At 39.6% G+C, this 13550-nt stretch overlaps 1 protein-coding gene across 1 annotated transcript in view; it reads left to right on the top strand.

Annotated features, from left to right (window-relative positions):
• The window catches only part of LOC106585718 (GDNF family receptor alpha-2), a 62174-nt gene that overhangs the window by 45093 nt on the left and 3531 nt on the right, over positions 1–13550 (top strand). Inside the window, exons 5-8 of the mRNA XM_014172255.2 lie at positions 3998–4110; positions 5410–5550; positions 7975–8141; positions 11217–11267. Coding sequence (XP_014027730.1) covers positions 3998–4110; positions 5410–5550; positions 7975–8141; positions 11217–11267 — 472 coding nt within the window. The remainder of the gene's footprint in view (positions 1–3997; positions 4111–5409; positions 5551–7974; positions 8142–11216; positions 11268–13550) is intronic.

Here is a 13550-nt window from a genome sequence, read left to right as displayed (position 1 = left end):
AGATGTGATGTTCGCAACATGTCACTTTGAGAGCCACTCTGCGTGATTTGATAGGGAGCGGAAGGAGATGGAGCCAGAGTAATGAAGTGAGGAACAGTGGGCTTGCTCGTGGGCCTATTCTGTGCATCCAGGCTGCAGAGAGTGTTACCTGATCATTTCCTCCAGACAAATCTTCAGCCTCTGCACTTCTCATTGAGATGTGGAGGACAGAATATAATAAGCATGGGACTGTTGTTGTCCTGTATTCTTTGATTATTCATTAATATGAGATGGATTCCAACACCCCTCAACCATCTCAATTCCCCAAAACATCTCACCTTCTGCTTAAGATTACACAGTCAACAGTAAACAGTATTCTGAAACAACTTTATTATGCTGCAAGGGTGTGGAGCAAGGGCTGCATAGTCAAAATCATTGGGGCGGCAGGTATCCTAGTGTTTAGAGTGTTGGGCCAGTAACCGAAAGGTTGCTGGTTTGAATTCCCGAGCTGACAAGGTAAAAATCTGTTGTTCTGCCCCTGAACAAGGCAGTTAACCCACTGTTCCCCGGTAGGCTGTTATTGTAAATAAGAATTTCTTCTTAACTGACTTGCATAGTTAAATAAATAAAATTACCTTTGGCCTTCAAGCCATTATTGTGTTATTGACTGTACGTTTGTTTATCCCATGTGTAACTCTGTGTTGTTGTTTTTGTCGCACTGCTTTGCTTTATCTTGGCCAGGTTGCAGTTGTAAATGAGAACTTGTTCTCAGCTGGCCAACCTGCTTAAATAAAGGTGAAATAAAAAATAAAATAAAAAAAGAAGGGTTGGGGCAGGGTAACATGAATAAGTCCAAGTTGGATAGGGAGGGCATGAGGGCTAGTGAATCACTCCATCTTAGTGGGCGTCAGTGATTTGGAAATACAGGACAACTGTGCACACGCTTCTCCAATAAACCTACTTAACTGGATTAGTGATGCCACCCTCCAGGTATGAATACATTTAAGCTTTTATCATAAACACACATAAACAAAAACACACTATTTTTTATCAGTTAAGAGCCAAGTTGGGTAGCACTTGAGATGACCATGATAACCGTCTCAATTGGAAATTACCTTTAAAAGCTGCATTGTCGACAATGTGCAAATAGATTGAATCACAGGTTAAAATACATTACTATTTGACTATTTGTTATTTATATACTTACAGTGTGTCACATCCTGACCAGTAAAGGGGCTGTTTGTTATTGTAGTTTGGTCAGGGCGTGGCAGGGGGTGTTTGTTTAGGGTGTTTCGGGGTTGTTTGGGTTATGTTCTATGTTAGTGTATTTCTTTATTATTTCTAGTTGGTCTATTTCTATGTGGTGTTTATTGGGTTGACCTTCAATTGGAGGCAGCTGCTTCTCGTTGCCTCTGATTGAAGGTCCTATTTATAGGGGTGTTTGTTCTATGGGGGTTTGTGGGTAGTTATTTCCTGGTTTAGTATTTGTTGCACCTGACGGGACTGTTTGGAGTCATTTGTTTTGTATACATTTTCCCACTGTGTTTTGGTCCACTCCTTACGACAATCGTGACACAGTGCCTTCAGAAAGTATTCACACCCCTTGACTTTTTCCACATTTTGTTGTGTAACAAAGTGGGATTCAAATGGATTTAATAGTAATTTTTCGGCAATGATCGACACAAAATACTCTGTAAAGGCAGTGGTAGAAAAAGTCTCTAAGCGCTTTGCAAACCTGAATTGTACAATATTTGCAGAATATATATATTTTGTAATTCTTCAAGCTCTGTCAAGTTGGTTGTTGATCATTGCTAGACAGCCATTTTCAAGCCTTGCCATAGATTTTTAAGCCGATTTAAGTCAAAACTGTAACTAGTCCACTTCGGGACATTCAACGTCATCTTGGTAAGCAACTCCAGTGTATATTTGGCCTTGTGTTTTAGGTTATTGTCCTGCTGGAAGGTGCATTTTTCTCCCAGTGTCTGTTGGATAGTAGACTGAATCAGGTTTTCCTCTAGGATTTTACCTATGCTGAGCTGTATTCCGTTTATTTTTATCCTAAAAAAACTCCCTAGTCCTTGCCGATGACAAGCGTACCCATAACATGATGCAGCCTCTACCATGCTTGAAAATATGAAGAGTGTTAGTCAGTGACGTGTTGTGTTGGATTTTTCCAAAATATAATGCTTTGTATTGACAAAAAGTCAATTTCTTAGCCAAATTTTTTGTAGTGTTACTTAAGTACCTTGCTGCAAACAGGATGCATGTTTTGGACATTTTTTATTCTGTACAGGCTTCCTTCTTTTCATTCAGTCATTTAAGTTAGTATTGTGGAATAACTACAGTGTTGTTGATCCCTCCTCAGTTCTCTCATATCACAACCATTAAACTTTGTAACTGTTTTAAAATAACAATTGGCCTCATGGTGAACTCTGATCATTTTCCTTCCTCTCTGGCAACTGAGTTAAGAAAGACACCTTTATCTTTGTAGTGACTGGGTTTATTTATACACCACCCAAAGCCTAATTAATAGCTTCATCATGCTCAGAGGGATATTCGTTCACGTTTTTTTTTTTACACATCCATCAATCAGTGCCCTTCTGTCACGTCCTGACCAGTATAAGGGTTATTTGTTATGGTAGTTTGGTCAGGACGTGGCAGAGGGTATTTTGTTTATGTGGTTTGGGGTGGTGTTTTATGTAGTAGGGTGTTTGATTTATTATTTCCGGGTTTTTGGGGTTATGTTCTAGGTTTGTATTTTCTATGTGGTCTCTAGTCTTTTGTATTTCTATGTCTAGTTTATTGGGGTTGGACTCTCAATTGGAGGCAGGTGTTTTCTAGTTGCCTCTGATTGAGAGTCCTATATATGGGTATGTGTTTGTGGGAGATTGTTTCTTGTTTTGCCTGTGTGAGCCTGACAAGACTGTTTTGTTGTTCGTGCGTTCTTCATGTTTGTTATTTTGGTGTTTTCTTGATTTAAAATAAATAACAAGATGAGCATCCACATTCCTGCTGCGTTTTAGTCCTCTATTCCCGACGACAACCGTTACACCTTCTTTGTGAGGCATTGAAAACTTCCCTGGTCTTTGTGGTTAAATCTGTGCTTGACATTCACTACTTGATTGAGGGACCTTACAGATAATTGTATGTGTGGGGTACAGAGATGAGGTAGTCATCAAAAACATTTTTATCACTATTATTGAAAACAGAATGAGTCCATGCAACTTATTATGTGATTTGTTAAGCACATTTTTACTCCGGAACTTATTTAGGCTTGCCATAACAAAGGGGTTGAATGTCTGAAGACCTTTCAGCTTTTCAAATTCCACTTGGAGATTATGGGGTATTGTGTGTAGATCAGAGACACAAAATCTAAATGTAATCAATTTTAAATTCAATTTAACTCAAACAAAATGTGGAAAAAGTTAAGGGGTGTGAATACTTTCTGAAGGCACTGTATTTTCTGTGTATTTGAGTATTTTCAAATAATGTGGCCCAAATCAGCTTCTATTGGAAGTATTTTAAATTATTTTCAAATAAATTCCTATGAAAATATTTAATTCCAAATAAATGATTTTAAATATCAAACAGACCTGGGTTCAAATGTATTGGCGTATTTATTTTTATTTGAAATACAGTGTGTGTTTAAGTATTTTCAAATACATGCCAACTCTTTCCAAGTGTAATTCCAAATACATTCCAATATTGTGTTTTCAAATAAGAAATATCCAAATACTTAATTCCAATGTCTTTGAAAGTAATTTAAATACCCCAAATAGCATTTGAACCCAGGTCTGATGTTGTGTGCCAACAATGTGAATGATGCACCCTCATGCAGAGGTAAGTGAAAATGTGACATTTATTCAACGTTTCTTTAGCTAATTGGACATTTATTCAGTGTATATGCTCAAATGTACACGTAGTAGTCTGCTGTTGAACTATGAGTGAATCAGTTCATAGGAAATATCGCACTTCCAGGGTGTGAGTTGTTGATGTAGTCAACTGTGTTTGTGCGCAGGTCTAGACTGGCAGATTTCTACATGAACTGTATGGTGTCTCAGCATACGGTCAGCAGCTGCCCAAATGAGGACAACTACCAGGCCTGTCTGGCCTCCTACGCCGGCCTCATTGGTGAGTGCATGGGACTTTTATCTAGACGTACCCCTCGGAGGCATAGTGCTTTATTAGTTATTATAAGCATGTATGAGATTGTATAGTGGATTATTTTAAGGCTTAAGACATAAGACATTTTAGGGTGTTAAAACAAGCTCATGACTAGTCTCATAATTCATTATAACCACATTATAATGCACTATACCTGCATACTTTAGGTAAAGTGATACCCATACCGCTCCTCTTATTCTCCCCCCAAACACATTGCAGATCAATGGCTAAGTGGAGGTGATGATGTAAGAGAGTGTTTACTTCATTTAAACATTTAATGATACATATAGTAATGTTCTTCAAATAGAACAAGGAAAATTGGTGCATGAGTTGACACTATTCAGTACGATCAATGAGGTAGACAAAAGGAGTTATTTTTTGACTACTTTGAGTGAACCTACAATACCCTTTAGAGACAGCATAGTAATAACTTTACCACTACCACCTGTCTGTAATTGAATTGTTGATAATTACTATAAATATGTCAAACATACTGTATCTCTAGAGTAAACTCCCGAGTAAACTCCCTAGGTTTGCTCCCGAGTGGCGCAGCGGTCTAAGGCATTGTATCTCAGTGCAAGGGGCGTCACTACAGTCCCTGATTCGAATCCAGGCTGTATAACATCCTGCCGTGTTGGGGAGTCCCATAGGGCGGTGCACAATTGGCCCAGCATCGTCCGGCTTTTGACGGGGTAGGCCGTCATTGTAAATAAGAATTTGTTCTTAACTGACTTGCCTAGTTAATTAAAGGTTAAATAAATAAGTAAATAAACGAACCTTCCATTACCATTGCTAGTGCTTCTGGACTACACATTATGAGGTGTTTTTCCATCAATAAAGCACTCCTCTCCTGAAGGCATTATCAAACAGAATTGCTGTTTTTTGTTCCATCTTTCTAAACTAATATAACTAGCTCTCTCCGGATGGACACTCCACATCTGAAACAAGAATCAATCAGCATACTACTGTTAGCTGGCTTCATCTTACCTCTGCCTCTGTGGTACAATAGTCCCTGTTGCCATGAGTAACATACTGTAAGCGTTACTCTTTATAGTAAATGTAGTCCATTATTATCCATTAGTGGCCTGTAAATGATCTGTAACTGTAGTGTTACTCTTTATAGTAAATGTAGTCCATTATTATCCATTAGTGGCCTGTAAATGATCTGTAACTGTAGTGTTACTCTTTATAGTAAATGTAGTCCATTATTATCCATTAGTGGCCTGTGAATGACCTGTAACTGTAGCGTTATTCTCACCTCTATAGGGACAGATATGACTCCCAATTACGTGGATGGCAGTTTCACCAACTGGACTGTCTCCCCATGGTGCACCTGTAAAGGAAGTGGGAACCAGGAAGAGGAGTGTCAGAGTTTTCTGAGGGACTTCACAGAGAACATGTGCTTGAGTGAGTCACGCTTGCATTTAAAAAAAAATAATTGTAACACATAGAAGACCACCACTGATTTGATTTGAAAATAACCACCATTCAAATCGGTAGTATGTTTCCCTCAACTGAAAGTGAACTGGCACATCTGATGTATTTTAATTGTTCTGAGTTAGATTTCAGACTTTGGGTCTGTGTTTTGTTTTTTTAAAGGCGATGTCTCGCGGCACTCTGTGAGGTGTGTGGTGTATGGGTAATATTGACTGGCTGGTCTTGTAGCAGTTATTTCATTCACATTAGATCAATGTTCCTTTCTTTCCACAACTCATTGTTAGAATCAATCTCTAAGTCTGATAACAAACCAACCAAACCTCTTTGACCACTTATTGGTTTGAAATAACAAGATAGAGCCATTACACCTCAATACCACAACATTTCGATACGAATTGTTCTACAGATTATGGGATAAGGCCATTATTTTCATGTCATTTCCACATTTTCCGTTAGATATTAGTGTTTATCAGTCTATGAAAAAAAATATAATCTAATGAAAAAACTTGTCATGGGAATGCGAAAGAATAGGAAAAGCATCCTAACGGCACAATTTAGTAGTCAAATGTCAGGCTCACCATTATGATGTACCATGCAATGTCATCAGAATTACAAGATACCATTGCTTTTAACATGTTCCATTGTGTGCATAATGCTTTCAGACCATTTCAATAGATTGCCATGGTGCACTTTTAGCTGAGTCTGCAAGATGAGGGATGAGGCTTGTAGTTGAGGAGGCGTCTTGGAAAATAATACAACATGCAGCATCTCCTCTTTGCAGTCAAAAGGAACTGGAGAAGATAAAGTGAAATAGATTAAGCGTTGCTCTTATACACTAAGTGGGGGGACATAACAGTCCACAGAGACAGTACGTATTATGTAAAATGAGATAATAAGCTAATTGTATTCAGCCTCCTCCCTGCAGGCAATAGGGTTAAAACAACGTATCTGAAGTCATTAAAAAATGGAATTGCTGTCGGCAGTGAGCTTAATCACTCGGTGGAACATTTGGGTGCAGTAAAGCATCCGCTGAAGGAGCCCTCTGGCCAACTTTGGTGATTTATATTTGTATTCCACCAGCACCTCTCTGGGTGATCTTACCACCCCAGCAAACAGATGCATGAGAACAACCCTCTTCTCTTGATTTGACCAGCATCTTATTACAGACCTTAAGATACTTTACTAAGCTTTCAGAAACCACAAGCATTATATTCTTCACAGATTTGCCATTCCTCCTACATTTGTATTGTAACCAACCCAAGGCCGAGATATCCGAGCACCCATGGAATGTCTTCTGAAGTCAATATGTCTTTACAACATGCTGTGTGTGTACAGTATGTGTGCATGTGTGTCAGGTGCGTGTGGGGGGTGTGTGTGGCGGTGCATGTGGGTGTGTGTGTGGGTGTGTGTGTCGGGGGGCGTGTGGGTGTGTGTGTGTGTGGGGGGGGGGTGTATGGGTTGGGGTGCGTGTGGGTGTGTATGTGTTGGGGTGCGTGTGGGGGTGTGTGTGGGGTTGTACGTGTCGGGGTGTGTGTGGGGGTGTATGTGTCGGGGTGTGTGTGGGGGTGTGTGTGTCGGGGTGCGTGTGCAGTTTTTGCTTTGTCTGAGAATGTTCTGAGTCTGATCAGTCACAAATCTATTCAAAGTCATCTCTGTGCGGTGACCTTATAATGGAGGTGGTTGCCAAGCAATTACACGGTTTGCCTTCTTTCTGCCTGAACAGAAATAAACACGTGTTCTGTTAAAATGGACAAGCAGTGTGAAAAGGTACTTTGTCCTGGTTTACCCCCACCCATCAGAAAAGCTGACTGGAGATGTATTTGTCTCCCTCCACCCTGAAAGTATTTTGTGTTCATTCATTTGCTTTTAAAAGATTCCATCTCATGGTGTGCCTTTCTGCTGGATATTACTGACAAACAAATACAGTACTAGTAGGTCATGTTGTTGTTGTAAATTGATCAAAAAGGTTTGAGTGAGTTCCCTTATGAGTCAAGGGCTTTGGCCGTGGTGTCTGTGGATGAACATCCTGCATGTGGCTTATATTCTCCTCTCTAAGATAAAGATTTTTGTTATCCAAAATGATAGGGTGAAAATCAGATGATGTAGATTGTTGTTGAGAGATGTAGGTAAGCTCCAATAAAAAACAAAGCCAGCTAAATACTTAGCTTTGGCACTCTCAAAAAACAAAGTGAAGCTAAATAGTCAACTGACAAAACACTGTTGCCTTGCTTGTTAAGGAACTGCACATGGACTAACTGACCAAAAAAAAGGTAGATCAACACCCACACCCAAAATTGGGCAGAGGACCAAAAAGTTGACTTAGAGATGACTGTTAGCTGCCCCAACACTGGGAAGACAGTCAAGACAAATGACTTTATCTCTTTGTCCCCACAGGAAATGCCATTCAAGCATTTGGTTATGGAACAGACAGTCTCTCCCACAAAGCTGAGTCTGTCCCATCGACCCCCTCCATGAAGCCTGGATTAGAGACCTCAATCAGCACCTCAGAGCCTCTAGATAACCCCAATGATGTCCAGACTGAGGATGAGGCCAACGGGAAGGTAAAGTACCAGCTACTATAGCACCTCCTGCCACATTCCAATTACCAACGGAAAATGTTTAAAAGCGTTTTGTAACTGAAAACGAATGAGTGTTTTTTTTAATGGACAATACCAGGATGTCTCTCCCTGTTTCAGTACATTTTCTTCCTTTAGGTGCCTAATGAACAATGACCCATTTATCACCTTGCTCTAGATTCAATGAAAACTGGTAAACATGGGAATATTCAGTGGGGGGAAATATTTTGAATGTTGCAGATATTTCATAGAGCTGACAATAATTGCAATTCTACATTAAACAGAATCATGTCAGTCCTATTTGCTGTGGAGTATATAAATCCAAATGTGCGTATGAAGATGTTTTTGACCTATCCCATAGACCCAGTTACTGTGTTTGATCGAATACTGAATTGGGACCGTGGTACAGCATTAAACAAGAAAAGTCATTGGTTTTATTACATGAGTTATATAGGGATATTTATAATTCCATGTTTCATGCATGGCTGAGAAACAACATAGTTTTGGCATCATTATTATGTTTGGAAAGACTCCTATAAAGATGTTGAATGCTGAGCAATTTCAGGCTTTCACATCCATTAAATGGTCATCTCTTACACTGTTCTGTACATAACCCACATTGTGATAAAGACAGCAAATTAATACCTTAAAAATGGTGTGAGGGAGAGAATTAATGAATAAGCCACACCGATAACATTAACAGTAGGAGGTAGAGGAGAGCGGTTGAATTGCTTTCTCCAAAGGTTCTGTATGTATGTCAGTATTGATGCAACGCTCTGTGCCTCTCTCGCTGCAGTGCAATGCTTAATTTATTGTAAAAATGGTAATTAGGAAACAATAAGACGTGTGATTACTCAAGCAGGAAGTTTATAATTAGAGAGGGAGCCGGTGGGGACATTTTGGGTGGCCCTTCATTCTGCAGCAACTATGCTTGGCAATTAAAACTTGTCAAACTTCCATCGTAGATTAGCTGGGGGAATGCTGATATGACTCCTCTTGGCAAAAGACTGGCTGTCTAGCCTCGTAAATCTCATGTGTGCTCAGGACCACACGCATGCTGGTGTCCAGTTAGTGGAATTGTTATGCAAAGGAAATTGCGTAGTCTGCTGTCTGTTTGATGGCTGGATAGGCTTTCCCAGACACTTGATAAGTAATCGGAAGTTTTGATTGATAAATGAGGCCCGTGGAGAATTACACCCAATTGGGCTGTGCTGCTCAAGCTTAATTCCCTCTCAAGTCAATTTCCCTGTATTCGGTATCACCATTAACAGGTCAATTGTGCTATGTGAGTTTGTTTACTTGTAAAGTTTTATTCTTCCTTTAATAATGTTAGCTATGGCCTAATGTCCGGGAAATTCTACCTTATTCAGTCAGTAACTATGTGCTCAAAATGTGTTCTCAAAAGATCAAAGGAGAGGAGATATCTAGGTGACATATCACTTTGTCTTATCGCTGTTCACAACTTCTGTATTTTCAACCCTCTGGAAAGTTTCAGGAAGTGAAACTGTTGAGGGCTGTTGAATGTATAGGGGAATGAATAATGTGTATGTGTATAAGACGCCATTTTCCCTACCAATCAGGATTTCAATTAATTCAGTGGACAGGCCTTAAGAGTGGTGCTAACATTTATTAATGGAGAGGTTCGGGAAGAAGCATTTCACTGAATGAAACTTAATTTAGTTCAGTAAAATAATGCCATTTAGCCTACAGAGGAAGTAGGATAAGCAAGAAAAACATTTCCCATTGGACATGTTATTATATTATATGAATTATTATATTATTATATTGATTCTACTAACGTTCTCTACTTCTGTATTTTTCCTCAACAGTTTTGTAAGCGTTTCGGTGTGTTCAGATCTATTTAAGAGTCCATTGTGCCATAACCATTGGGATAAATGTGTGGTCCAATAGTTGTAAATGCTATGTTGCCTTTGCATAGATATGTGCAAGCACTTTAACACGACCTGAAAATAACAACTCTGTCGTTGCCCTAGTCATTGCTCACTGCCTGGCTATGCTGTGTGTAGAATAGAGCCCCTAATGTCACTGCCATTTCAGCTGTTTGTAAATGGGGATCAAAAAGTGTTTTAAATGTCCCATTGTAATTGTCTGCCTATGTACAAGTGACTCAGAAAATGACAAACTCACTATGTCTTTGTAGCACTCACAGTATGGGAGTTCCACATATTGTTTTTCTGTGTCTATGTTCCTGCAGAAACCTGATTGGAATTTAAATGGCACATCTTAACAGGTTTTTTAATCAGGAAAATAATGCCTTTTTGTATTCTTTTTGGATAGTCGTGTTATGTAAGTGGACCATTGTATAAGTGAGAATTAGCCCCCTCTTCAGAGTCAATTTCAGCTTTTGTGCCCCTGACTGTACAGTACATTGTGTTGATTTTCAACTCAATTGAATGTAATTGATTGTGGACCAACCCTGGGTTACCCAATAAACAGCCCTGAAAAACACATCTGAACATTACTGTTCGACAAAGCTCTGATCAATTGTAAAACTACATGTTTAGCTACTTTGTCAAAACGAAATGAATAATATCCTGTTATCCCTAACAGCATGTTGTGTGTGGCTGCGTGAATATCTGTGTGCGTGTGTGTGTGTGTGCATGCGTGCGCGCGTGCATGTCTATGTGTGTCTGTGTGTGTGTAAAAATATTGGCTGCAGACAAAGATCTGGACCGATGTCAACAGACTGCTGCCACACATCACTGCACCTGCTAATTAATTGGCTTTTAGTTGCGGATGTGTTTGCTGCATTGTCAAGCAACGATTGCTTTTTTGGCAACTGTCGTTTAACCATTTCTCTGTACAGTCACACATCTGAAACCAAGCTCTTCCTTAATAAATGCAGCCTTTCCTTTCACCTAAAACCCACACAAAAACATCTCTCAGTGCTTATATGACTTTACCATTTACTATTTATTATCATTATTGTATTTTTCTAAAACAGTTTGGCCATGTTGTGTTGCCTTGTGTTGTAGATACTGCTGTTAGAACATGAGGAGTTGGAAGATAATATCTGACTATGTTTTTCTCTGTGTACAGGGAAATGTACCAAAGTGGAATCTCTCAAAAGGCTACATTGGTGGAGATGAGGTAAGTAAGGAGGGAATATTTCATGTTTCTGTTGATGTGCTATGGTTTTGCAGGGGGTAATGGTGCCTCTGTAAATCGAGGAAGCTGCCGTTACAGAGCCTTCATTAAGTATTCATACCCCTTGACTTATTCCACATTTTACAGCCAGAATTTTCTTTTTCACCGTTCTACACACAATACCCCATAATGTTGAAGTGGAATTATGTTTTTCAAAATCTTTACAAATGAAAACCTGAAAACTCTCTAGTAAATAAGGGGGAAAGGGGGATACCTAGTCAGTTGTAGTACTGAATGCATTCAACTGAAATGTGTCTTCTGCATATAACCCAATCCCTCTGAATCTGAGAGGTGCGGGGGGCTGCCATAATCGACACCCATGTCTTCGGCACCCGGGGAACAGTGGGTTAACTGCCTTGCTCAGGGGCAGAATAACAGATTTTTACCTTGTCAGCATGCAATCTTTTGGTTACTGGCCCAACTCTCTAACCACTAGTATTCAACCCCTTTGTTATGGCAAGCCTAAATCAGCTCAGGAGTAAAAATGTGCTTAACAAGAGGGATAATAAGTTGCATTGACCAGGGAGGTAATAAAAAAAGCAGACATTGAATATGCCTTTGAGCATGGTGAAGTTATTAATTACACTTTGGATGGTGTATCAATACACCCAGTCACCACAAAGATACAGGCGTCCTTCCTAACTCAGTTACCAGAGAGGAAGGAAACCGCTCAGGGATTTCACCATGAGGCCAATGGTGACTTTAAAACAGTTACAGAGTTTAATGGCTGAGCTAAGAGAAAACTGAGGATGGATCAACAACATTGTAGTTACTCCTCAATACTAACCTATTTGAGTGAAAAAAAAGGAAGCCTGTACAGAATAAAACTATTCCAAAACATGCATCCTGTCTGAAACAAGGCACTTAAGTAATACCGCAAAAAAACTGGCAAAGCAATTCACTTTTTGTCCTGAATACCAAGTGTTGTAATGGATTTGCCCCAAATATAACACATTACTGAGTACCACTCTCCATATTTTCAAGCATAGTGGTGGCTGCATCATGTTATGGGTATGCTTGTAATAAGGGATGCACGATATATCGGTAAGCACATCGAAATCGGCCGATATTAGCAACAAAATGTAACATCGGCCCGATGTCTAGTTTAACGCCGATGTGCAAAACCGATGTCAAAGCTGACATGCATACCTATATAACGTAGGTAGATGACGTAATGACGCCACGAAAAATATAGAGCTACACGTGCCACACAGCATTCCTAACCTAGCCCACAATGTCTGCTGTGTGGATCGAGCAGTCAACAAATTGAGCAGTCATTTGAAAGAGTAAGAAAATGTCAGTGAGATAACTCAAAAGCGAAATCCATTAACACCAAGATAAGGGAATTCATTGCCCTTTGACCAATCAACCATTCTCTGTCGTTGATGATGTTGGCTTTGCTGACTGGTCGAGCACCTCGAGCCCTGGTACAGTACACACTACCAAGTAGGCACTATTTTCACTACCAGGTAGACACTATCATCCCTAGTTGTAATTGTTAAGGACTGGCTAGTGTTTTTGGATAAAAAGAAACTGAATAGAGCTAAGCACAGGCAAAATCCTAGAGGAAAACCTGGCTCAGTCTGCTTTCCACCAGACACTGGGAGATAAATTCACCTTTCAGCAGGACAATAACCTAAAACACAAGGCCAAATCTACACTGGAGTTGGTTACCAAGAAGTCAGTGAATGTTCCTGAGTGGCCGAGTTACAGTTTTCACTTAAATCTACTTGAAAATCTATGGCAAGACCTGAGAATGTGTTGTCTAGCAATGATCAACAACCAATTTGACAGAGCTTGAAGAATTTAGAAAATAATAAATGGGCAAATTTAACGCAATCCAGGTGTGGAAAGCTCTTAGAGACTTACCCAGAAAGACCCAGAAAAGGTGCGTCTACAAAGTATTGACTCAGGGGTGTGAATACTTAAGTGTAAATTAGATACTGTATTTCTGTATTTGACTTTCTATAAATTTGCCAACATTTCTAAAAACATGTTTTCACTTTGTCATTGTGGGATATTGTGTGTAGATGGGTGAGAGAAAAAAATGATTGAATCCATTTTGAATTCAGGCTGTAACACAACTAAATGTGAAATAAGTCAAGGGGTATGAATACTTTCTGATGGCACTGTACTTGAAGGCAAATGGTTTGCTACAGTAGGTGTTGCAGAAATGAGAGCAAATTGAAAACACATTCAAAAGGCTAACAATGTTATGGAAAAGCA

The sequence above is a fragment of the Salmo salar genome, chromosome ssa24 (genome assembly GCF_905237065.1).
Source record: "Salmo salar chromosome ssa24, Ssal_v3.1, whole genome shotgun sequence".
NCBI classification, from domain to species: Eukaryota; Metazoa; Chordata; class Actinopteri; order Salmoniformes; family Salmonidae; genus Salmo; species Salmo salar.
The sequence above is the reverse complement of the archived record's forward strand: the minus strand, read 5'-3'. Positions and strand labels throughout refer to the sequence as shown.